General features: G+C 51.7%; 2 protein-coding genes and 1 pseudogene across 3 annotated transcripts; 1 reads left to right on the top strand and 2 right to left on the bottom strand.

The window, feature by feature from the left end:
* Positions 1-1,116: 1,116 nt before the first annotated feature.
* Kcnk7 (potassium two pore domain channel subfamily K member 7) lies at positions 1,117-6,368 on the bottom strand. Its single transcript, XM_045142104.1, has 3 exons — positions 6,050-6,368; positions 2,165-2,563; positions 1,117-1,433 (listed from the first exon to the last, which is right to left on the bottom strand). The coding sequence occupies exons 1-3, from the start codon at positions 6,366-6,368 to the stop codon at positions 1,207-1,209; spliced, it is 945 nt and encodes a 314-aa protein (XP_044998039.1). The 3' UTR covers positions 1,117-1,206.
* A 1,675-nt stretch (positions 6,369-8,043) lies between these two features.
* Map3k11 (mitogen-activated protein kinase kinase kinase 11) lies at positions 8,044-26,162 on the bottom strand. 2 transcript variants are annotated; one of them, XM_045157995.1, is made up of 10 exons: positions 24,937-26,162; positions 19,563-19,743; positions 19,251-19,399; positions 18,970-19,145; positions 18,620-18,863; positions 18,035-18,148; positions 17,373-17,508; positions 17,195-17,286; positions 10,195-10,572; positions 8,044-8,897 (listed from the first exon to the last, which is right to left on the bottom strand). In XM_045157995.1, the coding sequence occupies exons 1-10, from the start codon at positions 25,667-25,669 to the stop codon at positions 8,584-8,586; spliced, it is 2,517 nt and encodes an 838-aa protein (XP_045013930.1). In that variant the 5' UTR covers positions 25,670-26,162; the 3' UTR covers positions 8,044-8,583. The 2 variants fall into 2 exon arrangements, with proteins under 2 accessions (XP_045013930.1, XP_004656734.2); XM_004656677.2 differs by having other exon boundaries at positions 8,044-8,921; positions 24,937-26,158.
* Positions 20,161-20,257, top strand: LOC123458309 (annotated as a pseudogene).
* Positions 26,163-26,984: the final 822 nt, after the last annotated feature.

Below are 26,984 nucleotides of genomic sequence, written 5' to 3'. Positions count from 1 at the left end.
GGACCCTGCCTTCCCGACGGCTGCCCGCCAGCCGTCCCAGACGCCCCGTCAGCGGGCAGAGCAGGGCGGACCCCCGGACCGCATCTGCGAGACTGCGTCCCGGGCCAGACAGTATTTATTTGCTCGTCTTGAGTGTGCGTGCGTGCGTGCGTGTGTTCACGGTGGCGGGCTGTGCAGCATGCCTCCTTGGCCTGGCTGGAGAGCGTCGGCCTGGGGACTGCTGCCTCCTCTTCCCCTGCTTGTGACTCCTGAGCAATAAAATTGGACTGGGACACACCAGCGAAGGCCCTTTCTCAGAAGGACCCGAGCTTCAATAGGAGGAAGAGGATGGGGTTTGGGACGATAATGTTGTCCGTGGGACTCTAACCAGGACCAGGCCAGCTTGGGGGCTCCCAGATGCCCGCTGGGACTGGACCTTGGCCTTTCAAGGATGGTGCCCCGAGGGAAGACCCACTTGGAAAGAAAACACAGCGGAAACGTCAGTGTGTGACGAAGCATGCCTATAATCCCAGCACTTGAGATGTGGACGTAGGAGAATCAAGAGTTAAACCTGAGCTATATGAGAACTTGTCTTGAAAAATTAAAACACACACAGTGGAACTGTTTCCTATTTTATTTTATATATATTGTAGTGCTGAAAATTGAGCCCAACACCTCCTCTTGCATGCTAGGCAACCCATTTTATTTTATTTATCTTTGGTTTTTTTGAGGTGGGGTCTTGTCTAGCCCAGGCTGACCTGGAATTTACTGTGTAGTCTCAGGGTGGTCTCGAACTCACAGTGATCCTTCTCTTATGCCTCACGAGTACTGGGATTAAAGACATGTACCATCATGCCCAGCCCATTTTCATTTTTAAAATTTTTTTAATTTTTATTTATTTGACAGAGAAAGAGGGGGGGAGAGAAAGAACGGGCATGCCAAGGCCTCCAGCCACTGCAAATGAACTCCAGACATGTGTGCCCCCTTGTGCATCTGGCTAATGTGGGTCTTGAGGAATAGAGCCTGGGTCCTTTGACTTTGCAAGCAAATGCCTTAACTGCTAAGCCATCCCTCCAGCCCCTCATTTTTTTTTTTTTAATGAGCACATTTATTCCTTGACATACTCACACCCCTCCATCATGTCCAGACAGTTCACCAAGCATTTCTGATGGTCTCCTCAGGGTCCTCTAACTGAAGAGCTAAATAAAGTCTTGTCACTGACTCCTGTCAGCAAGCAGGGGTCTGTTCTGATGATGGATTAACCTGCTCTGGGACTGAGGCCTCAGGAGGCAAACTGCTCAGAGCCAGCTCATCCTGGTTTAGGATGCCATCCTGGTCCTCGGCTGTCAGAGGGCCACTGGACCCAAAGAATTTCACCATGGCATGGACCTGTGGCAGCTCCGAAAAGGTTTCCACAGTTACCAGCATGGCCAGGAGCCCTAGGAGCAAGTAACCTGGCAAGGAGAGGATAGGACAGCTGTTAGGGCACTCGTGACACTCCCTACCCACTTCCCACCCTGGCACCACTCCTCTCTCTCTTCCTCTCTCTTTCTCTCTCTCTCTCTCTCTCTCTCTCTCTCTCTCTTTTTTTTTGGAGGTAGGTTCTCATTCTATCTCAGGCTGACCTGGAATTCACTATGCAGTCTCAGGGTGGCCTCAAACTCATGGTGATCCTTCTACCTCTTGTCTCCTGAGTGCTGGACTTAAAAGCGTGTGCTACCACGCCCCAGCCACCACTCATATCTCAACATTGCCACCAGGGCTTTTTTTGTTTGTTTGTTTTTCGAGGTAGGGTTTCACTTGAGCCCAAGCTGACCTAGAAGTCACTATGTGATCCTACCTCAGCCTCCCTAGTGCTGGGGATTAAAGGCATGTACCACAATGCCCTGCCCACCAGGGTTCTTTTTCTTTTTGTTTTTTTTCAAGGTAGGATCTCACTCTAGTCCAGGGTGACCTGGAATTCACCATGTAGTCTCAGGCTGGCCTTGAACTCACGGTGATCCTCCTACTTCTGCCTCCCAAGTGCTGGGAATAAAGGCGTGTGCCACCATGCCCGATCCACCAGGGTTCTTTAGACTACAATGCCCACACCATGCTCTAGGAGAGTAGGCTCCCTCCACCAGTGCCAGCCTCCAGTCTCTGAGAGTTGCAGTCCAGGCTCCCTTACTCTTCTTGCTGGACTCACCAAGAAGTGCAAGTTGGCCAAGATGGTAAATCACTGGATGCAGGCCATGGCCACGACTGGGCAACAAGTCCCCCAAGCCAATAGTGCTGAGTGAGCCAAAGCAGAAGTAGATGGCCTCCAGCAGGCTGTAGTCACCTTGCAGACCCCACAGTACCAGTGCCGGAAGTAGCACAAAGATGCTGACCACCAGCAAGCCCAGTCCTGCTGCCTGTAGCACAGCACCTTGGGCTGGTGACAGCTGCCAGCGAACAGCTACCCAGGCAGTTGGACAGCTGAGCGTAGGCAACAGGCATCGGCGCAGGGTAGCCACAAGTGTTAGGGAGGCTGGCAGCCCGAGGGCTGCATAGACCACACAGAAGATCTTTCCACCTGCTGATAGTGGGGCCATATGGCCATAACCTGTAGAAGGGAGAGAGATGTCAGTTCTTGAGTGGGTTGTCTCCTAGGGTCCTCATTTTACTTCTCACAGAATGCTGCCCTCTGGTGGCCAAAATTACACAAACGCTTCAGGCTCCTATCTCACTGGGGAATCCTGGGCAAGTGTCTTAACCTCACTGGGCCAATTTTGCCTTTTCTGGGAAATGAACTGACTAAAGATAGTCCCTCAGAATAGATGGGCACTCCAGGGCCTCTAGCAACTGTAAACTTCAGATGCATGTGCCACCTTGTACATCTGGCTTTATGTGGGTACCAGAGAATCAAACTGGGGTCCTTAGGCTTTGCAGGCAATTGCCTTAACCACTGAGGAATCTCTCTGGTCCTCTCAGGACTTCTGTAGTTGCAGAAATTTAAGAATTGTTTTTCCCTTGAGAGATCTTATCTGGCTCCTATATCCCTTCCTTTATTTCCTGGTGCTAGGGATGGAACCCTCATGCATTTTAGGCAAGTGTTCTACCATTCAATTATAGCCCCAGCCTGATACTGGTGTTCTGAGAGCTACCTCAGCTCTTCTTCTTTTTCTTCTTCTTTTTTTTTGGGGGGGGGATAGGGTCTCACTCTAGCTCAGACTAACCTAGCATTCACTAAGTAGTCTCAGGGTGGCCTCAAACTCACAGCAATCCTCCTACCTCTGCCTCCCAAGTGCTGGGATTAAAGGCATGTGTGTCACCATGCCCAGATCTCAGCTCTTCTTTTTGAGACACACAGAGAGAGATGGAGACTGCGAATGGGCACACCAGGGCTTCTAGCCACTGCAAACAAACTCTAGCCACATGTGCCACCTTGGGCATCTGGCTTAGGACCTGGAGAATTGAACCTGGGTCCTTAGGCTTCGCAGGTGAGCACTTTAACCACTAAGCCATTTCTCCAGCCCTCAGCTCTATTCTTTTTTTTTTTTTTTTTTTTCCCCTTGGTTTTTCAAGGTAGGGTCTCACTCTAGCCCAGACTGACCTGGAATTCACTATGGAGTCTCAGGGTGGCCTCGAACTCACGGCAATCCTTCTACCTCTGCCTCCTGAGTGCTGGGATTAAAGGTGTGCGCCACCACACCTGGCTTCAGCTCTATCCTTAACCAATATTTCCAAGTCCACAGCTGGTGGAATGTCACCCACTCTCAGCCCCCAGTTGTGCATCACCTCTTCCTGTGTTGTCTGCTGGATGGAATCTGAGTCTGGCCAGGACGTGACTTACAGTGTAGGAGGCAGGCAGGGAGACATGAAGGACTGAAAAGGGAGGCCATTTAAGGCTAGAGAAGCAGGAACAAGGCGAGGAGAGAAAGGAGAGTGGGGAATTCTGGGAGAACAGCTGGTCCAGAGGTTGCAAACTCCAGTGCTGTCATGAGCCTGATGTGAGATAGAGTGATTGGGGCTGGGGTGGGCTGGAGAGCAAGTGTTCAGTCCAAAGTCAGACCCCCGCTGGACATGGTGGTGCACACCTTTAATCCCAACACTCTGCATGCAGAGGTAGGAGGATTGCCTTGAGTTCAAGGCCACCCTGAGACTACATAGTGAATTCCAGGTCTGCCTGGGCTAGAGTAAGAGCCTGCCTTGAAAAAAAACAAACAAAATAAAATAAAGTCAGGCTCCATACTGCCCAAGCCAATTGGAAGTACAAATTTTAAGAAGGAAGCTAGAGGCTGGGGAGTTGGCTCAGCGGGTAAAAGTGCTTGCTGTGCAAGTCTGATGATCTGAGTTAGGCTCCTGAGAACTGCATAAAGCCTGACACACTGGTGAGTGTCTGTAATCCTAGCTTTCCTACAGCAAGATGAGTGTTAGACCAGAGAGCCAGCTGGCCTGGTAGACAAAGCTGTGAACAAGAGGCTGCCTCAAACAAGGCAGGAGGTGAAAACCAACACCCAGAGCTGTCCTCTTGACTTTCACTTCTTCTTTGCCTGCACTCATGCAAACGCGTGCATGCATGCACGTGCACACATACACAGACAGAAAAAAATTGAGCTGGGCGTGGTGGTGCACGCCTTTAGTCCCAGCACTCAGAGGCAGAGGTAGGAAGATCACTGACTTCCAGGCCAGTCTGGGCTAGAGTGAGACCCTATCTCAGGGGAAAAAAAAAAAGAAGTTGGAAATACAGTTAGGAGTCTGGGAGTGGTGGCACACTCCTTTGATCATAGCTGTGGGAGGCAGAGGTAGGAGGATCTCTGTGAGTTCGAGGCCACTATGAGACTACATAGTAAATTCCAGGTCAGCTTTGGCTACAGTGAGAGCCAATCTCCCTACAAAAAAAAAAAAAAAAAAAGTTGGAAATACATATTTTGTTTGTTTGTTTTGTTTTTCGAGGTAGGGTCTCACTGTAGCCCAAGCTGACCTGGAATTCAGTATGTAGTCTCAGGGTGGCCTTGAAATCACAGTGATTCTCCTACCTCTGCCTCCTGAGTGCTGGGATTAAAGGTGTGTACCACCACACCCGGCTCAATTTTTTTCTTTGTGCGTGTGTACATCTCTTGCTACTGCAAAAGAACATAAGACACTGGCTAGCCTTTTTGTGTCCAGCTTTACACGGATGACTGGGGAATTGAACTTGGGCCAGCAAGCTTTGCAAACAAGTACTTTTAACCACTGAGCCATTCCCCACCCCTGCATTTTAGTCCAGGCTGACCTGGAACTCACTATGTAGTCTCAGGGTGGCCTTGAACTCAAGGTGATCCTCTTACCTTTGCCTCCCAAGTGCTGGGATTAAAGGCATAAGCCACCACGCCCAGCAGAAATAGATCTCAATTAGAAATATTTAGACTATTTGAGGGCTGGGGAGGTGGCTCAGAGGTTAAAGGCACTTGCTTGCAAAACCTGCTGACATAGAGTTTAATTCCCCAGTACCCACATGAAGCCAGATACACAAAGTGGCACATGCATCTGGAATTCATTTTCAATGGCAAGAGGCTCTGACATGCCAATTCTTTCTCTCCCTTTGCAAAATAAATAAATACAAAGTATTTCTTAAAATAAAAATATTTAGGCTGTTTGCAAGGCAACAAAACACTAGGGCTTTATTTTTCTTCACCTAAGCGCATGCCAGAAATTCCTTCCACCCATCTGTGCACCCTGCAATCTTGGTTCACAGCTCAACAGCACTTTCTCTCTCCAGTCTCCCTTAAATGAATGGTCCTAAGTTGTCCTTCCTCCAACATCCATCGAAGAATCCACCCCAGTGTGTTGCATTCCCTGCTTGCCTCAAGCCTATGGGATTTGGACACCTCTCTTGGATTTCAAAGAGTGCCTAGGGGTGGGGCTGGGGAGGCCACACCTGTCCTGGCAGCTGAAGTGGAGGCACCAGTTGGGGTGTGTTGTGTGGGGAGCCTCAGTTGTGATGTCAGGCCTGATAGAGCCTAGGCTTTGTCTGTGCTTTGGGCTGGGAAGGGCTGCACCCCCAGGGAGCCATGGCCTCAGAAGCCTTCTCCGACTAGGTTGCCTGGTGGTGGTGGAGGCGGCCTACCAGTGGTGGTGAGGATGCTGGCAGTGAAGAGCAGGGCTGAGGGCAGATCCCAGTTGCTCTCTTCTGAGTTGTTGCCAAAGCCGGAGATCCCGTGGGCCTGTGCTCTCCAAGCCACCCCCAGCAGCTCCTCCAGTGCCCCAGGTGGGAGGCAGGCTTTGTGCTCTGCCTGGAAGGTCGCCAGCTCAGCTTGGAGCTGGGTCTGGAGCTGAAGGGCTGGAGGGCCTTCCAGGGCCTGGAGCACCATAGCTCCAAGTCCCATGGCCAGCAGGTGGGCCACAACCAGGAGCAGGTATCCGACCCAGGGCCTCAGACCCCTCATGGCTGTGGCACCACTCTGAGACACTGTGGGAGTCCCAGACAGTCTGGCTGCTCTACCAGACACCTGGGAGGGGCTGGGCAGGGTGGGGCTGGGAGGAGGGGCTGCGTGGGTGGGTGGCTGGGGCAAGTGAATGGAGGTGAGCTGGAGCACTCCTCCCAGTTTCGGGGGCAAGATATGGCAGCTGGGGTGGTTAGGTGGGTGGAGGAAGGTGCTGTAGGAACAGTGAGGACATGGTGAGGAAGCAGATGCCTGGAGAGGGTTTCACATTTATACAGTCATGTTCACCTAGTTATAATCTTGCAGTTTACACTTTTATTTTTTTTATGGGGGGGGGGGTTAGGCAGATGGAGAGAATGGGCATGCCAGGGCTTCCAGCCACTGTGAACGAACTCCAGATGCATGCACCACCTTGTGCAACTGGCTTACGTGGGTCCTGGGGAATTGAACCTTGGTCCTTAGGCTTTGCAGGCAAATGCCTTAACTATTAAGTCATCCCCTTAGCCCCACCTCACTCAGTTGGACATTAGATAAGACTCAGGTCCCTTCTTGTCCAGTGCTCACACAAAAAAACCTGTAAGCAAAGAATTTTTTTTTTTTTTCTGAGGTAGGGTCTCACTCTGGCTCAGGCTGACCTGGAATTAACTATGTAGTCTCAGGGTGGCCTCGAACTCATGGCGATCCTCCTATCTCTGCCTCCAGAGTGCTGGGATTAAAGGTGTGCTGTGCCACCACGCCCGGCATGAGATCAGTTCTTATTAAGTTCTGTGGAGGAATTAAGTGCCCAAAAGGCAGTATTCTGGGGAGGCTAGCTCCCTGGAAAAGTGAAGTGACTCAAAGGACGTGACATTTGGCTAGAGAATGAGAAGCTAGTCATCATAGGCAAAAACCTGGGGTATGAGAGGAGCAGGGGGCTTGCATGGGAAGAGGACTAAGGACACAGTTTGGAGGACAAGTAGGCCCAGGGAGACCTGTAGGGGAATACTGGGGCATCCTGGGTAGAATGATTGTGGCCTCGGCAGAGAGGAATGTTGGGATTCGGGATGGAAGTGAGAGGCCTGAGGGAAGCCCAGAGCATTCTGGACAGATGATACTCTCGTCTTCCATCTCAGCTCTTCCCAAGGACCTCCTCCTGCTTCTCTGCCCCACTGGATTGCAGACCAGGCCTGGCTCCCATCAGCACTGGGGTAAACACACTTATAAGCCATGGAAGGACCCCAGCCCAGGGCACTGGGTGGGTGTGAGAGCACAGAATCCCAGGATAGGTAACCAGGCTAGCAGGTGGGTGGATTTATTCTGTACATGTCCAGTCCATGGGCTGGAGACAAACCCAGGGCAAACCCTCAAGATGCTGTCCATAGGCTACTGGGTGGAGATCCACCCAGGGTGGGGCAGCATGGTCAGGCAAGGCCTACCAGCAACAGTAGTTACTCAAATGGTAGAAATGACTTAAGCAAAGTGGAGTGACAGGGATGGAAGGGATGAGGAGGTCAATGAAGCCAGTGGTTTCAGTGTCAAGAGGGCTGAGGAGTTCTGAATGACTGACCCAGACTTGGGGGAGGAGCTTAGTACCAGAAGGGTGTGTTGCAAGGCATTCTGGCCCAGGCTATCAGTCAATGGACTGACTGAGCTAAGGGCATAAGGTCACTGTTACCTCCAAGAAGGGTGACAGGTTACATTTGGGGAGACAGCTTCCGAGTTTATTTGGCTTCATTGGATCTCCAGTCCAGGGTCCCAACCCTGGCTGGGGCAGCAGAAAGGCACCCAGAAATCCCTGACCCCTGACGACCCCCAGGGCAGGGGCTCAGGAACTAAGTCTTGGGGCAGGGGGCACAGTAACAGGACTTGAACAAAAGTGCTGGTGACAGCTAAGGCTAGCCCTTCCCCCCTGCACTTCCCCTCCTCCCTGTGCCACCTCTGGGGGCAATTCCCTGAGACAAGCTCTGGTCCTCCCAACCAGCTGGGTACAGTGTCAGGCCCCAGTGGGGCAGGTATGTCAGAAGGACCTACAAGTTGCAGGTGTGGGGGGTACAGCCCCCCCATCCAGTGTGAAGGCATCCTGTGCAGTGTAGTGTTCCTGATCCCCAAGGGGGGGGGAGAGTGGGATCCCTGGGGGAAACCAGGACAGCTACAGAGGACTGCCTGGCTCCCATTCCAGTGTACGCTGTAGTTCCTCTAAGGCAGCTGGAGCATGAGGGCATGGCCTGCGCCAGCCCATTCAAGGCCCTGCCTCTGGGGCCCATGGGGCCTGGGCACCCATGTCTTTGGTCTGTGCCCTGCAGTCCTGGGGGCCTGTCCGGAAAGGGTTGGCAGTTGGAGAGTCCCAGAACGGATCTGAGTCTGGGAACAAGGTCCAGGGTGCCCGACGGGGCGCAGGCTGTGGCGAGGGCAGGGGTGAAGGCCGTGGCCCAGCTGACACGAAGCTCCAGGGGTCTATGCGGCTGCGAAGGGGTGAGGGCCGAGGTCGGCTGATGAGGCCCAAAGGTGGTGAGCGAGGGGTGCCAGGGGTGCCAGGAGCAGAGCGTGATATTCCTGGTGGGGGTGAGACAGTTCTTCCTATGAGAATGCAGGAGGGGCACATAGTTAGGAGGCCATCAGTTCCTAGGTGTCAGTAGGAGGCACTGCTCTGGCTCTAGTCTTCAATTCCTATTTACCCGGGGAGCTCGACTTGACTCATTTCCAAGGCCCTTTATGTTCCACGATGCATCTGTACAATACGAAGTGGTTAAGAGCCAGGCTGTCCCAGATGGGTCTGGGCTTGACCACTCACTAGTTGTGGGAGCTTGAAGTCCCTGAGTCTATGAACTCTGTGTGCCTTAAATTTCCTCATCTAGCCTGGTGTGGTGGTACATGCCTATCATCTCAGCACTTGAGAGGCCAATGCAAGAAGACCAGGAATTGAAGCCAGTCTGAGTTATATAGATAGGCTACCTCAAAAAAAAAAAAAAAAAAAAAAAAAAAAGCAAGCCAGGCGTGGTAGCACACGCCTTTAATCCCAGCACTTGGGAGGCAGAGGTAGGAGGGTCGCCATGACTTTGAGGCCACCCTGAGACTACATAGTGAATTCAGCCTGAGCCAGAGTGAGACCCTACCTCAAAAAGAAAAACCAATGGGCTGGAGAGATGGCTTAGTGGTTAAGCGCTTGCCTGTGAAGCCTAAGGACCCCGGTTCGAGGCTCGGTTCCCCAGGTCCCACGTTAGCCAGATACACAAGGGGGCGCACGCGTCTGGAGTTCGTTTGCAGAGGTTGGAAGCCCTGGCACGCCCATTCTCTCTCTCTCCCTCTGTCTTTTTCTCTGTGTCTGTCACTCTCAAATAAATAAATTAAAAAAAGAAAAACCAAAAACAAAATAATAATAAAATAGAATAAAAATAATTAAATATGGCTGGAGAGATGGTTTAGTGGTTAAGGCACTTGCCTGGGAAGCCTAAGGACCCATGTTTGACTCACCAGGTCCCACATAAGCCAGACACGCAAGGTGATGCAAGCACACAAAGTAGCACACGTGGCTGGAGTTCAATTACGGTGGCTAGAGGCCCTGGCATGCCAATTCTCTCTCATAAAAAATAAGTAAATAAATACATCTTCATAGGTTATGGTAATTCAAGTGAGATAATCTCTACAGAACTGTTGCAGTACCTGGCCCAACTAGCCAATAGTTGTCTCCAGTAGCATTTCAAGCTAAACTTAGAACTCAGCTCTCTACAAAGCCCCAGTGCCCTGAGGACCCGGTTTTGGTACACAGCAGTTGTCTGCGGACCTATGAGTCCCGAGATGCCCATCCCTCACTGATGACCTCCATCTTCCCGCTTGCCCTAGGGATACTCACCACGTGTCTCCTCCCGCCGAGGGCTCTTGGCTGATGGTTGGCCGGAGGGTACACTCAGGTCCAGTAATAGGGGTGCAGGGGTGGGTGGACTACGGGCATCAGGTGTTGTGGGAGACAGTCGGATGAGTGGGGTGGAGGGTGGCTCCGTGGGGCTTGGCATGGACATTGGCATAGGGGGCGCTGGTGGGGGCTCCCCTCGCTCGCGGGCCAGACCTCCGGGCAGCTGTAGGTCCCGGCCAAGGCCCAGAGAGGCTAGCAGAGCAGTGCCACGCAGCAGTGCACGCTGGATCAGCTTGGGTGTCCCAGAACTGCTGCCGCGCTCTGCAGGGCTCGGCTTCCGTGGTTCCTCTGGCTCTGGGCTCGGCCGTGGGGGGTTACCTGCAAGCAGTGATACAGACGTTAGATTGAGGCTGCTAAGTCTTCCAGATGAGGGTGCCAGGGACCCCTCAGTGGCTCTGAAGAAGGACTGAGTTCTGTTTCCCACCATCTTCCTTGGCTTCCCTGTAGTCACACTTGTCCCCACCCATGAGAACGTTTCCATCACCCATGTTCTATCAGAAGGGTTTGCAGAAGGCTGAACCAGCAGGAGCAAAACCTGAGCTGCCCATAGCCCAGAGATGGCAGGGCAAGGACTCAAGAAGGGGCAGGTTGAGGTCAGTGGGCTCAAGGGCAACCTGTTACAAGGGCTGGCTCTGTGGACTGAGACCAGTGCCCCGTGGCCATTCCACTTATGGTTGGGTAGCCCTGACCCTCTGCGCATCTGCCTCCACCCCAGCAGTCACTTGCATGGAACATACAAGAGCTCTCCAATGTATGTAGCACACACCACTGTCCCCATCCCAGAATGAGGAAACTGAGAAGGGTCAGTGCCTGAGATGACAGCTGGTTTATACACCATGTGTTTGTGCCATGGCTGGGTTGGGTGATTCAAGGGAAGTATGTTGTCTGACTCTTATGTGCCAGACTTACAGGTCCAGAAGGGTCAAGGGCTTGCAGAAGGCTGCACGACCCATGTGCATGGGTGTATGTGACCCCAATCTAGCAGGGGCAGCAGAGCTTTTAGACCCCTACCAGACTCTACACTAGATGTGAATACATTAGTATCTTCCTGTCTTTGGGCTCAGGGCTGGCTTGATTCTGCTCTAGACTACCTGGAATGCACTGAGGAGTCCATCACTAAGGGGTATGAGATATCTAGCATGGCTGCCAAAAGTCTTTTACTTCCATTGTCACCAGAAGGCTTGACTTGTCAAAGTCTTCGCCTGCCTTGTCCCTTTTGCTCTTTTTCTTTGGCCAAGCGTGGAACTGGCCTACCTAGAATAGAGAGCTTAAGCTGGGCTGTCCAGAGGAAGAAATGTGACATTAGGAAGTGTGAGCTTCTCCTTAGTTTGGGCTTTTTTTGTTCCCCCTTAATTTTTTATTTTTTTGAGGTGGGGTCTCATTCTAGCTCGGTTTGAGATTAAAGGTGTGCACCACCACATCTGGCTGGTTTGGGGTTCTTGTTCACAGCCACATCCTTACCCAGTCTTTGTACCTCTTGCTTCCCACTATCCACTTTTAGTCACTGATACTCAAGGGCCCAGAGAGTCCTCAGCACCCCACTTTGGTGCTAGGCAAATGCTCTACCACTAAGCTGTAAGACCTTTTTCTCTTTGGTGCTTTTTTCTGTGCTTTAAAAAAAAATTTATTTATTTATTTGAAAAGAGAGAGCGTGCACCAGGGCATCCAGCAACTGCAAACGAACTCCAGATGCATGTGCCTCCTTGTGCATCTGGCCTATGTGGGTTCTGGGGTAACAAAACTGAGTCCTTTGGCTTTGCAAGCAAGTGCCTTGACTACTAGGCCATCTCTCCAGCCCTTTGGTGCTTAAAACATATATATGTATGTATGTATTTATTTAAGGACAGAAAGAGGCAGACATAGAAAGAGTGAGTATGGGCATGCCAGGGCCTCCTACCACTACAAACAAACTCCAGATGAACGTGCCACTTTGTGCAACTGGCTTTATGTGGATACTGGGGAATCAAACCCAGGCCATCAGGGCAAGTGCTGTTAACTGCAGAGCCATCTTTCCAGCTCCCTTTTGGTGCTTTTGAGACAGATTCTCTCTATGTGGCCCATGCTTAATCTTGAACTGGATGTGATTCTCCTGCTTCAGCATTCTGAGTGCTAGGATTACAAGCATGCACCACTGCACCCACTCTGTCAGCCCTTTGAAAAGTATTGAGTCAATCTTGCTCAGTTACTCAGGCTGGCTTTGAATTCACAATCCTCCTGGCATTTTCTACTAAAACATGAACATGCCAAATAAAATTCTCTTCTTTAAAAGTCCCCACCTGAGTCAGATGTGAGGGTATAGTACTATAATTCTAGCACTTGAGAGTAGAAGGGGAGGATCAGGAAGAATCCAAGATCATCCTTGCCTACACAGTGAGTCTAAGGCAGCTGGGCTGCATGAGACCCTGACTCAAAACAAACAACACAACAAAACAACAAGGGGATGAAGAGATGGCTCAGCAGTTAAGGTGCTTGCCTGCAAAGCCTAAGGACCCAGGTTCGATTCCACAGTACCCACGTATATCCAGATGCACAACGTGATGCATCAACTGGAGTTTGTTTGCAGTGACTGGAAGTCCTGTGTGTCCATTCTCTCTGTCTTTCTGTCTCCTATCTCTCTCTGCTTGCAAACAAACAAATAAAGACATTTTAAAAACGGACTGGGGCACACACTCCTGCTGCTGTTGTCCACCTGATGTTGGCCAGGAGATGATATCCGCCCTCTGCTCCCTGCCATCATGGAGCTTCCCCTTGAGTCTGTTCTCTGAAAATCTCCTAACCCACTGAAGATAGAATGCTTGTTGGATGAGCTTATGTGCCATCTTGGCTCCTGGTTACTCCTGGGTTATCAGTTCTTGCCTCTACATCTGCCCTTCTATGTCTCCCATCACCTCAGGTCCTGTGGTTTGGTAACTTGGACATCATTCAGGGCTGCTTTCCTTTAAAAAAAAAAGGGGGGGGGGCTGGAGAGATGGTGCTTGCCTGCAAAAGCCCAATGACCTGGGTTCAATTCTCCAGTACTCACGTAAAGCCAGCTGCACAAGGTAGCACATGCATCTGGAATTCATTTCTAGTAGCTAGCTAGAGGCCCTAGCCCACCCATTCTCTCTCTTCATCTGTCTCTTTCTCTCTTACAAATAAATAATATACTTAAAAACAAAACAAAATCAGGTGTGGTGGGGCATGCCTTTAATCCCAGCATTCTGGAGGCAGAGAGGTAGGAGGATCATCATGAGTTTAAGGCCAGCCTGAGACTACATAGTGAATTCCAGATCAGCGTGTGCTAAAAAAAAGAATAAAAGAATTCATTTTTGCTGGGTGGGGAGATGACTCTCTCTGGTTGAAGTTGCTTGCTTGCTGGACTGAGTTTGATTCCTCAGTACCCACATGAGGCCAGACACAAAGTGGCCCATGAGTTTGGAATTTGTTTACAGTGGCAAGAGGCCTTGGCACACCCATACTCACTCTCTTTTTTCTAATAAATAAAAAACAGAATATATCTTTAAAAAGATTTTTTTTTTTTTGAGGTAGTTTCTTGCTCTAGCCCAGGCTGACCTGGAATTTACTAGGTAGTCTCAGGGTAGCCTCAAACTCATAGCAATCTCCCAAGAATTCTTTTATATAATACTTGCATCAACCACATGGTTCCTAGAATTTAGTGACTTGTGTAATTCAGCTATGACTTTAATTTACCTTTAAGCTTCCTGGCAGTCAGAGCTGGTTTAGGAGAGAGCAGAGTGCCTCTCCTTGGCCAAGGGATGAAGGTAAAATTCTTTCCATGGGGACTTGGGGTGGTTAGTGACTCTAGGCAATAAGTTCCAGGCAGCTTCTGTCAGTGTAGGCTGACCATAGACTGCCAAAGTGCAACTCACTATAACCAGATCCCCAAGGCCAGAATATCCAGCTGGGGACAAGTGAGTGGTGTGGAGATCCCCAATAATGGTCTATGCACCAATACTCTGAGTGTGGAACCTGTATGAGGCCCAGTCTTTGATTCAGCTTCTGATTCTTTTGGTGGTTGGGAGGGTAAGGTCAGGGTTTTTTTTTTTTTTTTTTTAAGATTTATTTATTATTTATTAGAATCAGAGAGAAAGAATGGGTGCACTAGGGCCTCTAGCCATTATAAATGAATTCCAGATGCATGTGCCACTTTGTGCATCTGGCTTACATGGGTCCTGGAGAATCAAACCTGGATCCTTAGGCTTCACAGGCAAGCGCCTTAACTACTAAGACTCTCTCCAGCCTGTTGTTTTTTGAGGTAGAGTCTCACTCTAGCCCAGGCTGACTTAGAACTCTGTAGTCTCAGGCTGGCCTTGAACTCACAGTGATCCTCCTCCCTCTGCCTCCTAAATGCTGAGATCCAAGGCATGTACCACCATACCAGGCCTTCATATACTTTTCTTATAAGCCCAGGTGGAGACAGGAGTGTAGGACTGGGCTAGGAAACCATGTGCTTAGTCAGCAATAAGGCTTGACCAGTGGTGTCTTCTCTGGTAGAGCAGCCAGCTGGAGGGCATGGGATCCAGGCCTGTCTTGTGTCCCCTGGGAACTCAGGGGTGGTATGGTCAGGAAGCCTGGTAGAGCATGGTCAAAGTGCAACCCACACCTGGATTTACAGGATCTCAAATTCTCCCTTGGCTTCCCTGGCCTGGCATGCTCTAGAAGAGGTGAATCCAATCTCCCTAGCCTAGTTTACAGTTCAGTCTCCGCAGCAGAACGATGTAGCAGATGGAAGTTTAAGGGCCTGTCTCTGATGCCAGGCAGACCTTGGTTCAAATTCCTCTTTTATAGGATGCCCTATAACAACCACTTAACCTCCCTGTGCCTGTTTCCATCTCAGTAAAACACAGCCAATAATCATGTCTATCTGGCACATAAGAGACTGTCAATAAATATTAACTATTTTGGGCTGGTGGGATGGCTTAGTGGTTTAAGCCATTTGCCTGCAAAGCCAAAGGACCCAGGTTTGATTCCCCAGGATCCATGTTAACCAGCTGCACAAGGGGGCGCACGTGTCTGCAGTTTGTTTGCAGTGGCTGGAGGCCCTGACATACCCATTCTCTCTCTCTCCCCCTCTTTCTCTGTCAAATAAATAAATAAAATAAAATACTTAAAAAATATATCTTATAAGGGCCAGACAGGTGGCTTAGTAGTTAAGCACTTGCCTGTGAAGCCTAAGGACCCCGGTTTGAGGCTCAATTCCCCGGGACACACGTTAGCCAGATGCACAAGGGGTGCATGTGTCTGGAGTTCGTTTGCAGTGGCTGGAGACCCCTGGCACACCCATTCTTTCTCTCTCTCTCTTCCTCTTTGTCTGCCATTCTCAAATAAATAAATAAAAACAAAAAAAAAGAAACAAGGAAAAAGCTCTAATTAAAAGAGTCTTACAAAAAACATTAGCTATTTTATTTACTTATTGTTTTTGAGACAGGGTCTTTCTATGCATCTCTGGCTGATTTGGAACTCCCTATGTAGATCATGCTGGACTTGAACTTGTGAAAATCCTCCTGTGTCAGCCTCCTGACTGCTGGGATTATAGGCATACACTACACCACACCCAACTGCATTGTATAGCGTCTGGGGATGGTATAGGTGGCAACTAGGTAGATATGGATGGTGGGTGAAAGGGGCTATCTGTTGCTAACAGAAGACAGGGCTGGGGCTCTGGTGGACCTGGAATTCACAATGTAGTCTCAGAGTGGCCTCCAACTCATAGCAATCCTTCTACCTCTGCCTCCCAAGTGCTGGGATTAAAGATGTGTGCCACCATGCCTGGCTCCTTTTTTTTTTTCCCCCTCCTGAGGTAGGGTCTTGTTTTAGCCCAGGCTGACTTAGAATTCACTAAACAGTCTTAGGGTGTCTTCGAGCTCATAGAGATCCTCCTACCTCTGCCTCTGGAATGCTGGGACTAAAGGTGTGCACCAACATGGCCAGCAGAGGCCACACCTTTCTAGCCCCTGTAAAGCCTGAGCAGTGTTAAGCTGAGCCCTTGTGCTTCTGATGCTGGAGTCTTGTTGGAGCAGTAAGAAAGCTTCCCAGGAAGTTGGCTGTGAGTATGGGAGCCAGAGTCACTCTTGGCTTTACTTTTTAGCTGGGGATTTTAGGTAGGTTACCTCTCTTCTTGGTTATCTCTAAAATGGGAACTATAACAGCACCTTCCCTGCAGGATTGGACAGGATGCCTCCCACTTAGTAGGTGTTGTTATCTTTATTTAAGAAAAGCCATGAACTTTCCTGGAGGCAGGGACAATGGGCCCTACCTGTTCAGCCTTCTTTTCTTTTTCTATACCCACATGCTCCCCAGAAAGCACTCTGAAAAGCACAGAAAAGCATAGAAACCCCTTGTCTGGCTCCACCTCATATGGGCAGTTCCCTTCTGTTTCTATTTTTTTAAATTTTTTTTGTTTTATGTTTATTTATTTATTTGAAAGTGACAGACAGAGAAAGAGGCAGAGAGAGAGTGAAAGAGAATGGGCACGCCAGGGCCTCCAGCCACTGCAAATGAGCTCCAGATGCATGTGCCCCCTTGTGCATCTGGCTAGTGTGGGTCCTGGGGAATCGAGCCTTGAACAGGGGTCCTTAGGCTTCACAGGCAAGCGCTTAACCGCTAAGCCATCTCTCCAGTCCCCTTCTGTTTCTTTAGCACCAAATTCTGTACCATTCTCCCCTGAGTCTACTAAGGGTGCACTCTGCTGTAGGACCAAGAAAGAGCCCAAAGTGGGGGACTAGTCTCTAGGTTCCCTGAGGCCTGGGCAGTGTCGGCTTGCTGTAGTTCTGGAGGTCAGACTAGGGCTCTAGGACAGGCTGTGTTGTCTCAGCCTTGGTTTCCTGGTCTCTAGAGTGAGAGTTGTCAGGGCAGGATTCCAGCTCCGCTTCTCAAGGTCTACCTCAGTGTCCACAGGAAGGACTCAGTAAGATCCCGTTAGGGAGACAAGCCCACTCACCATTGAGTGTTGGGGGTGTGGAAGGAGATCCTAAGGGGGAGGAGTCATCTGAATCCAGGTACCACGTTGCTTCGTCCATGCGGGACCTTCTCCTAGAGGAGGGGCAAAAGTGGTGTGCTCTGTGTTTCAGGACTGAGAGGAGTACAACGCTGGGGTTTGGGGACACTCAGCCACTTACCTCCCATTCTGGGCTTCTCCAGGCTTGGGGGAACTAGGACCCCAGGCCCAGCATGCTCGCCGCTCTCCATTGCTTGAATCTTCCAGACGGCGCGGGGACTGGCGGCCCCAGGCTTGGCTGGGCTCTACAGGTTCCACTGTAAAAGCACATGAGGGGCCCGAGCTGATCCTTGTCTTCCACCATCCTGACAGCCAGGATAGGGGCAGTCTAGCCTTTGGTAGTATAGGTGGGTCTGGGCCCTGGGGTAGGTATAAGGTGGGGCATCTCCATTCATCTTTCAGCCGACATTCGCTGCTTAAAAGTGCAGTGGCTCCAGCTGCTTTGAGGGTGACTTTTGGCTCTGCCACTTACTAGGTTATGTGGCAAAATGCTTTTCTCATTTTCCTCATCTACATAATTTAGTGAGTGAGGATATCGACCTAATAAGATTGACTGAGTTAATATTGGCACAGCGTCCAGGAAAATAAAGAACACATAGTGTCACACAATTACTTCACTGAACGAAAAAAAAAAATTTCTTGGGGAACTCGGGCTAAGTACAGATGGAGAGGAGAGGGGGGCGTGGAAGTGGAGGCAGGAGTTAGTGGGTGGGGTCCACCTCCAGGGATAAGGTTTAAGAACACAGGGGTTAGAGGGAAGGTAAGACAGACCAAATTTCTTACACTGGATAGCTCGGAACCGAGGGAATGTGGGTGAGTCCCCAGCCCCAACCTCGAAGACGTTTCTCCTCCGATCAAGGCCAGGTGAAGCCTGCACGGTGATGCGGTGCTTGAAATCTGGGGTTAGGGGAGGGGGGGCAGGTGCAGGTTTGTGAAGAAGGGGCCGGCTCCCAGGCTACGTAGACACTGGCAAAGGTGGCTAAATGAGCAGCCCCATTGCCTTCCTGAGCTGTCAATAAGGAAAACTGAATGGCAGGACTGCACCATCCCACAAGCCGGTTGAAAAGGGAAGTTAGCTGGCGCCGGCCTGCCCCGCCCCTGGGCCTTCCCAGAACTTTCAAGAGCATCACTTTCAGTCCACTCCCAGTCGCAGCCACTCCTGAGCAGACCAGCGACTGTTTCCGCCAGAACCCGCCCACAGACACAAACAACCCTGGGGGGCGGGGGAAGGATCCACCCTTTCTAGCCTTCAATTCGGGGATCAACCCACTAAAAGCTCCCACCAATCTCAGTGAGGCTAGCAGACGGGATCCGCCCCCTGGCGCCCGTGGCCAATGGCGGAGAGCCGTCCCGGGGCACGCCTCTTACCCAGGGGCATGCTGATGCGCTCGCCGCCGTCGCGCGCCCGGAGCTTGCTGCGCTTGAAGGTGCCGCGGCGGCGGCGCACGTGCGGCCGTTCGCGGTCCACCTGCTGCAGCAGCAGCGTGAGCTCGCGCTCGAACACCTCCAGCTCCCACTGCGCCAGCAGGTGCTCGCGCCGTCGCAGCTGCTCGGCCTGAGACCGCTGCTCGCGGGCCGCGCGCGTCAGCTCCTCCTCGCGGCTCAGCAGTTCCTGCGCCCGCCCGCGACAGGGAAGGAAGGCGTCGTCGTCAGTCCAGCGCTCACCACAGACCCCACCCTATTCTCTACCCAATCTTGGGTCCCCCGACTCCTCGCACCTTTTCCTTGGCCCGCAGCTCGTCGAAGAGGCCCTGGATCTCGCGTTTCCAGCCTTCCTGCATAGAATGGAAGGAGTCCCGCGGCATTTCCCGCAGGACCTGCGCCTCTAGCGCCTCCAACTGTTGCAGGATGGAGGCAAAGTCGGGTCTGCGGTGGGGGTCCTGTGCCCAACAATCTAGGGGCACAGCAAGGAAGGGAGACACAAAAAGGGAGTCTGTGGGTGGCTAAGTCCAAGTCCAGGGAGTTCACCCCCTTCAGTCTGCCCAGTCCATCCGCTTACCGGCCATGAGCTGTGCGAAGGGTTCCGGGCAGGTGGATGGGATGGGCAATGTGAGCTTGTTAACAGCTACACCATAGGCCACAGCAAGGCAGTCGATACCACGGTAGGGCACCTCTCCAGTCAGCAGTTCCCACAGCAGTACCCCAAAGCTGTGGACAAGACAAAGGATTTATGTGACCTTTGTGTGTGTGAGACCCCTTCTGACCACTTTACAGCAAGAAGGAATTAAGTGGTTTAGTTCCGTTCTCCTGTGTTCAGACTGCCGGCCCACCCCTGTATTAGGCAACCACTTCTGCCCTTTACAGTCCGCACCTCCAGACATCGCTGCCCTTAGAGAAGGTAGAGGCTTTGATAACCTCTGGAGCCATCCAGGCGTAGGTGCCTGCAGCACTCATTTGTGTGGTTTTGTGCCACTCTCGGGCCAGGCCAAAGTCAGTAATCTTCAGGGTCTTATGCTCCATGTCATCACCCTCAATGGGCTGCAGCAGAAGAACTGGGGAAGAAGTGGAACAGAATTATGGGTGTTCTAGGATGAGGTGATGGGGCTAGGGGAAGAAGTGGGAGCAAACTCAATTGACAGGTACTGGGTGCTGAGAATTGACTGGTCTAGATCTTGCCCTGGAAAGCTCACAGCTGGGAATGGATGGAAAAGCAAAAAGTAACAATTATGACACACATTTGCCCAGGGTCCTTTTAGAAGCAAGATTTTAAAACTTAATTCTAGCTCTCAAAATCAGGCTAGAGAGATGGCTTAATAGGTTAAGGTGCTTGCCCACAAAGCCAAAGGACCCAGGTTCTATTCCCCAGGACCCATGTAAGCCAGATGCACTAGGTAGCTCATGTGTCTGGAGTTTGTTTGCAGTGGCTGAAGGCCCTGGCATGCCCATTCTCTATCTGCCTCTCGAAGATATAAGTGCTTGCTATGGTAAAATTGGAATAATACAGAGGAGATTAGCATGGCCCTGCAGAAGAATAACATGTAAGTTCATGAAGCATTCCATATATATATATATAGATAGATAGATAGATAGATAGATATTTAATTTTTCGAGGTAGGGTCTCACTCTAGCCCAGGCTGACCTGGAATTCACTATGGAGTCTCAGGGTGGCCTAGAACTCACGGCAATCCTCCTACCTCTGCCTCCCGAGTACTGGGATTAAAAGAGAATAAAAAAAGAAAAAGAAAATGAACAGGTATTATTAATTCTGCTTTACAGATGAGGAAATAGCAGGGAAACATACAAGATCATTTAAAAAACTAGGCAGCCAACAAACAAACAAAAAAATGCAAAACAAACCAAAAAAAAAAGAAAAAGAAAGAAAAAAGGGTTGAGCATGGTGGTGCATGCCTTTAATCCCAGCACTCCAGGAGGGCGAGGTAGGGGGACTGCAGTAAATTCAAGGCCACCCTGAGACTACATAGCGAATTCCAGGTCAGCCTGAGCTAGAGTGGGACCCTACTTTGGAAAACAAAACAAAACAAAATAAGGAAATTAGGCAGAAGTCAGGCATGGTGATGCATGCCTTTAATCCCAGCACTCGGGAGGCTGAGGTAGGAGAACCACTGTGAATTTCAGGCCAGCCTGGGCTAGAGTGAGATCCTACCTCGAAAAAACAAAGAAAGAAAATAAGGCAAAAATTTCATCTGATCTTGGCTCCAAAAATAATACTTTTTTTCCCCCCTAATGCATGAAATGAAAACTGCAGGAGGCTAGGTTCTTTCTTTCTTTCTTTCTTTTTTTTTTTGGTGTGGTCTCACTCTAGTGCAGGCTGACATGTAATCAATGTGTAGTCTCAGGGTGGCCTCGAATTTATGGCAATCCTCCTACTTCTGCCTCCTTAGTGCTGGGATTAAAGGTGTACACCACCATGCCCAGCTACATATATTGACACTTTGTGCATTTAGGTTTATGTGAATACTGGGGAATCAGACTCTGGTAGTTAGGCTCTGAAGGCAAGTTGCTTAACTGCTGAACCATCTCTCCAGCCCTCTTAGGTTAGGTTCTCTTTCAATAGAAATCTGTCTTATTTTGCTGAGGGAAGAATATGAACCACAACTCTAGAGTTGGGAAGCAGGAGGAAAGCAAGGAAGGCACCACAGGCCCCAGTGCCCAAGGCACAACATGGCTGGCACAGCCACAGCGGAAAGCCTCCAAAACATATCTACTGAGGGAGTTGGGTGTGAAGGGAAAAGGAGGGGTGATGACTCTTGGCCACAAAGGAGGAGCTTGCAGCAGTTGTAGGAGTGCATGGTTAGATTTGGCAGGGGCTCTGGCTTTGACCTAAACGGGGTCATCATACTCCGTACAGGGAGGAGAAACAGCAGCTTGCAGATCTCTTGCCAGGACAAAAACAGCTCAAATGAAAGAAGTTTTAGAAAAATAAAAGAGGACAAATGGGGCTGGGGAGATGGCTCATTGGTTAAAGGCACCTGCTTACGTGGCATGCCTGACTTCAATTCCCTAGTACCCATACTGTACAACAGTTGCACAAAATGGTGCATGTATTTAGAGTTCATTTGCAGTGGCAAGAGACCCTCCCTCTCAAAAAGAGGACCAAGTTACAGAGTCATTAGAGGTCTGAAGGGTCCACCAGTGGCTCAGCAGTGGTATCTGTTCCGCATAGGGTGTCAAGCTGTGATGGGGCAGCGTAGGTACTGGGGACAGGCAGACCAGGTGTTCATCTCTGAGGACCCGAACCCCTGACTTTACAGCTGTCCATGCACTAAGGCCTTGTGGGAGATTTGACGTTGCTGTCCAACTCCTCTTGGCCCTGTTTTCTTGGGGGCCTAATCCACTTTCAATTGCTTTAATTCTGGTGCTTCTGAGAGCCCAGTCTCTCCTTGGCCTCTGCACATTGTTGTCTCTTCCAGGTGCTAGCTACCACCCTGGCTGTCATCTTTCACACCAGACAGCAGTAACCTGCTCTGCCTGGCATCTGTGTACTCTACATAGCCTTTATTATGCCTCTAAGCATGGCAAACTTTCCTGTATTTTCAGAGAGAATGGTTTTGAAATCTCCACTCCTTTGAGCTGGACTGGTGGGGGGGAGTTGTGCTGAGAAGGACAACCAAACACCCTTCAGAGGAGTGTCTAATTAGAGTAGCTCACCCTGCTAAAGCCTTTACCTAGGCCCGACATCTGGCAGGAAGGCTCTCAATAGCAGCTGCCTTAGTGATTCTGCACTCACTTTGTTGGGCCACTCTCCACTCTCAGTCACTCCTAACTTCGATCCTCATGGCCTCTGACTGCTGAAGGCAGTATGGGAACAGTTGCTAGGCTTGTGCAAGCTCATCTGAGGATGAACCACAGCAGGCTGGGCAGGAGGGGGAAGAGGGCAGATTTTCTCTCTGGAGCCAGATTTCTCTGAAGACTAGCATGTACTGCTCTAGCCTGGGCTAAGCACTTTATGCACCAGTATCTCCGGCAGGGTAGCCAGTCTCCCCCACTTTTCAGTTGGGTCCCCCACTTTTCAGTTGGGGAATGTGAGGCCCAGAAAGGGACAGCAACTCACAGGACTTCTTGTGATCTTTCTGCCACTTTCCCTCTCTTTCCTCTGGCACCTGGCAAGCCTCCACTTCTCTATATCCTCTGCTTTTCCTCCAAGCTTTTTTGCTGCCTACCTGGGCCTTGAATTTGTTCCAACCTAAGTTACTGTTCTGAAGACTGACAGGGACTTCAGGCCCGGGAGATCAAAGACCACCCAGAGAACGGCTAGAGAGCTGGGGCAAACCTCATAGCTACTCCTTTACAGCTCCCTTGTCGCTGAAAGGGGACCTGGCCACCAGTACCACCTCCAGCTGGGCACTGTAAGAGGCTCTGGAGTAGCTTGGGTAGCTAACACCTCTTCCGCTTCCCTCCCATGGTCCCTACTTCTCCTTTCTGGGAGGCCTGGGTCAGGTCTCCAATTGGGAGGGGGGTCCTTTGGGAGCGAATTGGGGGAGGTCAGGCCCAGGCTGGGCTGGTAGGTCAGTCCTGTGACTCGTGGGCCTGGAGAATTCCCCCTTCTCTCCCAGCCAGGCTTCCTCACAAGGACCCCATTGTCCAGGAAAATCACGCCATTGTTTCCTGCCTGCCCCCCCCCCAGCCCAGGGACTCCCCCCACTCCAATCCCGCAGACAGCAACTCGGGCCTAGGACTGGGTCCATGAGGTTGGATGCCAGGCTCAGAGGCTGAGGGCACCTTGCCTGCCCTTCACCACCATAGCCCAGACTCTCATAGGGAAGCAGGGGAACTGGAGGGGAGGGGAATGGGGGAGCAATCCCTGGCTCCTTCCTCTCCAGCAACCCCTCCACCCCCAGCTCTTTCCTCCCCTGCAGGCAGCTGGGCTGGGGAGGGAGCAGGGGCTGGAGCAGGGGCAGGAAGCCAGCCCAGGGGCAGCAGGAAACACAGGAAGCCGTAGGGAGGGTGGGGAGCAGGGGCCCGGGCTATTGTTCCATTTTTTCTGGAAAGAGAAGGGAGGAAAAACAGAAGACAGGAGCCCCCACCCCCCCAGGCCTTCGGGGAATCCCCCTTAGAATAAGGGAGTGTGGGGTCCCTAGATGGTTAGGCTCAGAAGTAAGGCTGGGAGGTGCAAACTGCCCTCTCCTATGGATTGGGAGGGGCTCTCCTGCTCCCTCCAAGTCTGCTAAGAACTTGGATATTACTGGGTCCTGGTGCTAGGCCCCTCGTCCGTGGCTGCTAAGGCCAGGAGGCTTAAAATACCCGTGCTGATTCTTGTGCTTCTCCTCTCCAGTGATCCTGTTAGGCACTCTCCACCTGCATTTCTAATTGTGTGCCCTGGGCTCCAGCAGGCTCAGCCCCTGGTGTCCCCAGTGGAGCTGAGTTATGCCTCTGAACCTTGCCTCTGGTCAGACTTTGCCTGAACACCCTAACAAGTGCCTTACTAAATGTTGCCTGCCTTGAACTTGCTTAAAACTTGCCTACTTTAGGAAGCCCTCTGAACCTGTCACTAACCTGTCTTTGGCCCATGATAGGTAGCCACGTGGGAGCTGAGAGGGGGGAGATACAGTCTTCCACAGCCAGGCACTCCCACCCCAAACGCTGTTTCTTAAACTGGGCCTTCTGGGCAATCCTGCCCTGAAATGTCCACATCTGCCTGGTGGGTATTGTGCTCCAGGGCCTGCCCAGGACATTAAGCCATTTTGGCCTCCTGATCACTCCCTTTTTATGGAGGATGAAACTGGGTCTCTGAGTTGAAATAACCAGGTGGAGGTCATGCAGCCAGGGAAGGGTGGGGTGGACCAGCCTTATCTCCATGAGAGAGGAATTTTTTCCCCCCTGGGACCTGTCCTAGAGGAGATGCTCACCATGAGAAAAGAGGAGTGAGGGGAGGAAGAGGAAAGCACAGCAACATCATGAACATGGATTTCAGGGACGGGGAAGGCTAGAAGTACCAACATCCAAGGGTCTTCCCTGAGGTGTTGACTATGGTTTGGCACAATGTTGCTGGCCCACCTGAGACCTCAGTTTCTTAACTTGTACACACTGCAGCTGCAAGCTTGGGTCAGGGGCTCTTAGGTCAGAGGCAGGATGATTCTGCCAGGTGTCTGGGATTCTTGTTTTTGGGCCAGTGAGAGACCATGGGTACTCCTAGTCATCTGGAACTCCCCTTAGAAGGTGTGTGCACCTGGGCCAGGCCCTTCACCTCTCTGGGTCTCCCCCCATTTATGTCCATAGAAACTCACTGTTGTTGGACTTCAGGTCCCGGTGGATGACAGGCACCAAGGCTTCACAGTGCAAGTAGTGCATCCCACGAGCAATCTGCACTGCCCAGTTGACCAGTACGTGGGGGGGCACACGCCGTCCAGCCAGTGCACGACTGAGGGGCCCACCTGCTGCATACTCCATCACTAGGCATAGGTTTGGCTCTTCCAGGCACACAGCTTTGAGGGCAATGATGTTGGGATGTGCCAGCATGGCGAAAAGCCGGGCCTCCTGGCGAACACTCTCAGCTGTCACACTGATGTCCTCATCGGGGTCCTGGCGAGCTGCCTTCACAGCCACCAGCTCCCCTCTCCAGCTGCCACGGTAGACCTTGCCGAAGCCACCAATGCCAATCACCTCCTCCAGTCGCAGCTCCTGGAAGCTGGCTACCTCACAGGGGGGCGGGCCACTACCCCGAGACACATAGTTGGATGGAAAGATGCCTACCTGGCCGCCCACCTGGCCCGCCCACCAGCCCTCATCTCCTGAGATGGCTGCATCCCGGGACAGCACCTCCACACGGTCGCCCTTCCGCAGCGCCAACTCGTCCTGCCCATTGGGCTCATAGTCGAATAGGGCTGTCCACACAGGGTTGGCATAAGCTGCTGCCTTCGGGGTCCCCTCAGGCCGGCCTCCACCACCACTCCCACTGCCCCCACTGCTGTTCCATGACCCCAGAGGGCTCTTGAGGAAGAGGTTCTTCAAGGGCTCCATGGCCGGCAGCCGGCTCAGGAATGTGTGGGGAACCTTCTCCCGATGCCTGTGGTCTCCACCCCCGCTAGGTGTTGAGGCCCTAGTTCTGGCACCTGGGCATCCGGGCCCTGGTCCTCAGCCCCAGACCCACGCCTCTCTGGGGAGCCAGGAGTGCAGCCTCCCGGCCCCCCGCATCTCGGGCTTCGGGAGGAGGGCACCCAGGGCAGTGTGGTCAAGCTGGAGGGGTGGGGCCCTCGGGCCTCCGGCACCTCACCATGGCTGTCTTAGAGGGGTGGAACGTCCCCTGGTCCCGAAGTAGTCCTAGGAGCCGGGTTCCGACGCCCGCCAAGTATAAGGTGGGGCCTGCTAGGGGCAACGCCTGGACTCCGGTTGGGTCTTTAAGTACCGGGGGTGAAAGAAGTGTCCCCAGTTGGGTCGAAGCTGCCTCTTCCCGGCTCTTAATGCCTTTGGCCCCGACGGCTCCGACCCCGTTCCCTTCTTCCTCCTCCCTTTGTACTTTGGCCCCGGGGGCGGGAGGCAGAGGTGGAGGGTGGAGTTTCACTTTTTTCCGCTCTTCTCCGTCCTGCAGGAAACAGCATCAGATGACGCGGGCTGGTTGCACCGCTCCCCTCCCGGAGGCTCGGGGCGGCTAGGCTGGGGAGTTCCCGGGAAGGCTGGCCAAGAGAGGCAGAAGGCAGGCTAAGTAGCCTTAAACCTACATCACAGCAGGCTTTGGGATCCAAGAAGAAAAACCCCAGGTTAAGTGCACCGCTGCTCAGAGTCGAAGTTGATATCTTCACTGACGGGCCATCTTCTCTGCTGTGTGTGTCTGAATACACATGAGCAAGATGGGTTATAGAACCGCGCCTGGGAGTCCCGGAAGCTTGACTCTGGTTTTGTCTACGAAGCAGAATTCTCTGTTCGAGCTTCATTCTTTTCGCATATGAATTAGGGACCAGAAGCCCTGCTTTGCAGAACTAGTGGGATGGGGATAGGGAAGACTGGACCTTCGGAACTGGCTGTAAACTCGAATCCTGGAACCAGCTCAGGTTCCCCTTCCCCTCACCTGGATGACTATCTGCTTCTTTGTATCTCTTCCTCAATAGATGGAGACCTGAGACTGTGGTCCAAAACTTGCCCAGGATTGCATTCAAAATAGTCCTCACAATCTCTGGATAAGGTTGACTTCATTTACCTGTGCCTATCACTTTAAGAAAGAGGACGCTATCCTACTCGACTATTCAGGCCTGTTCTGGAAGACTGCGCTCTACACTCTAGGTCTGCGCTCTGACCCGGAAGTAGAGGAATCGTGAAGCGTGACGTAGGAGGTCTAAAA

Source organism: Jaculus jaculus, chromosome 1, assembly GCF_020740685.1.
Source record: "Jaculus jaculus isolate mJacJac1 chromosome 1, mJacJac1.mat.Y.cur, whole genome shotgun sequence".
Classification (NCBI taxonomy): domain Eukaryota; kingdom Metazoa; phylum Chordata; class Mammalia; order Rodentia; family Dipodidae; genus Jaculus; species Jaculus jaculus.
This window is presented reverse-complemented; position numbering and strand designations above follow the sequence as displayed.

What these genes read in the sequence shown, in the direction of transcription:
- Kcnk7 (XM_045142104.1), bottom strand. Translation starts at nt 6,368, where the DNA reads ATGAGGGGTCTGAGGCCCTGGGTCGGATACCTGCTCCTGGTTGTGGCC. An exon ending in CAGCATCCTCACCACCACTG is followed by an intron (nt 2,564 to 6,049) that starts GTAGGCCGCCTC and finishes TCCCTTCTACAG; the next exon opens with GTTATGGCCATATGGCCCCA. An exon ending in TGGCCAACTTGCACTTCTTG is followed by an intron (nt 1,434 to 2,164) that starts GTGAGTCCAGCA and finishes TCTCCTTGCCAG; the next exon opens with GTTACTTGCTCCTAGGGCTC.
- Map3k11 (XM_004656677.2), bottom strand. Translation starts at nt 25,669, where the DNA reads ATGGAGCCCTTGAAGAACCTCTTCCTCAAGAGCCCTCTGGGGTCATGG. An exon ending in CTTCGCACAGCTCATGGCCG is followed by an intron (nt 19,146 to 19,250) that starts GTAAGCGGATGG and finishes CTGTGCCCCTAG; the next exon opens with ATTGTTGGGCACAGGACCCC. An exon ending in TCGGTTCCGAGCTATCCAGT is followed by an intron (nt 17,509 to 18,034) that starts GTAAGAAATTTG and finishes GTGCTTTTACAG; the next exon opens with TGGAACCTGTAGAGCCCAGC.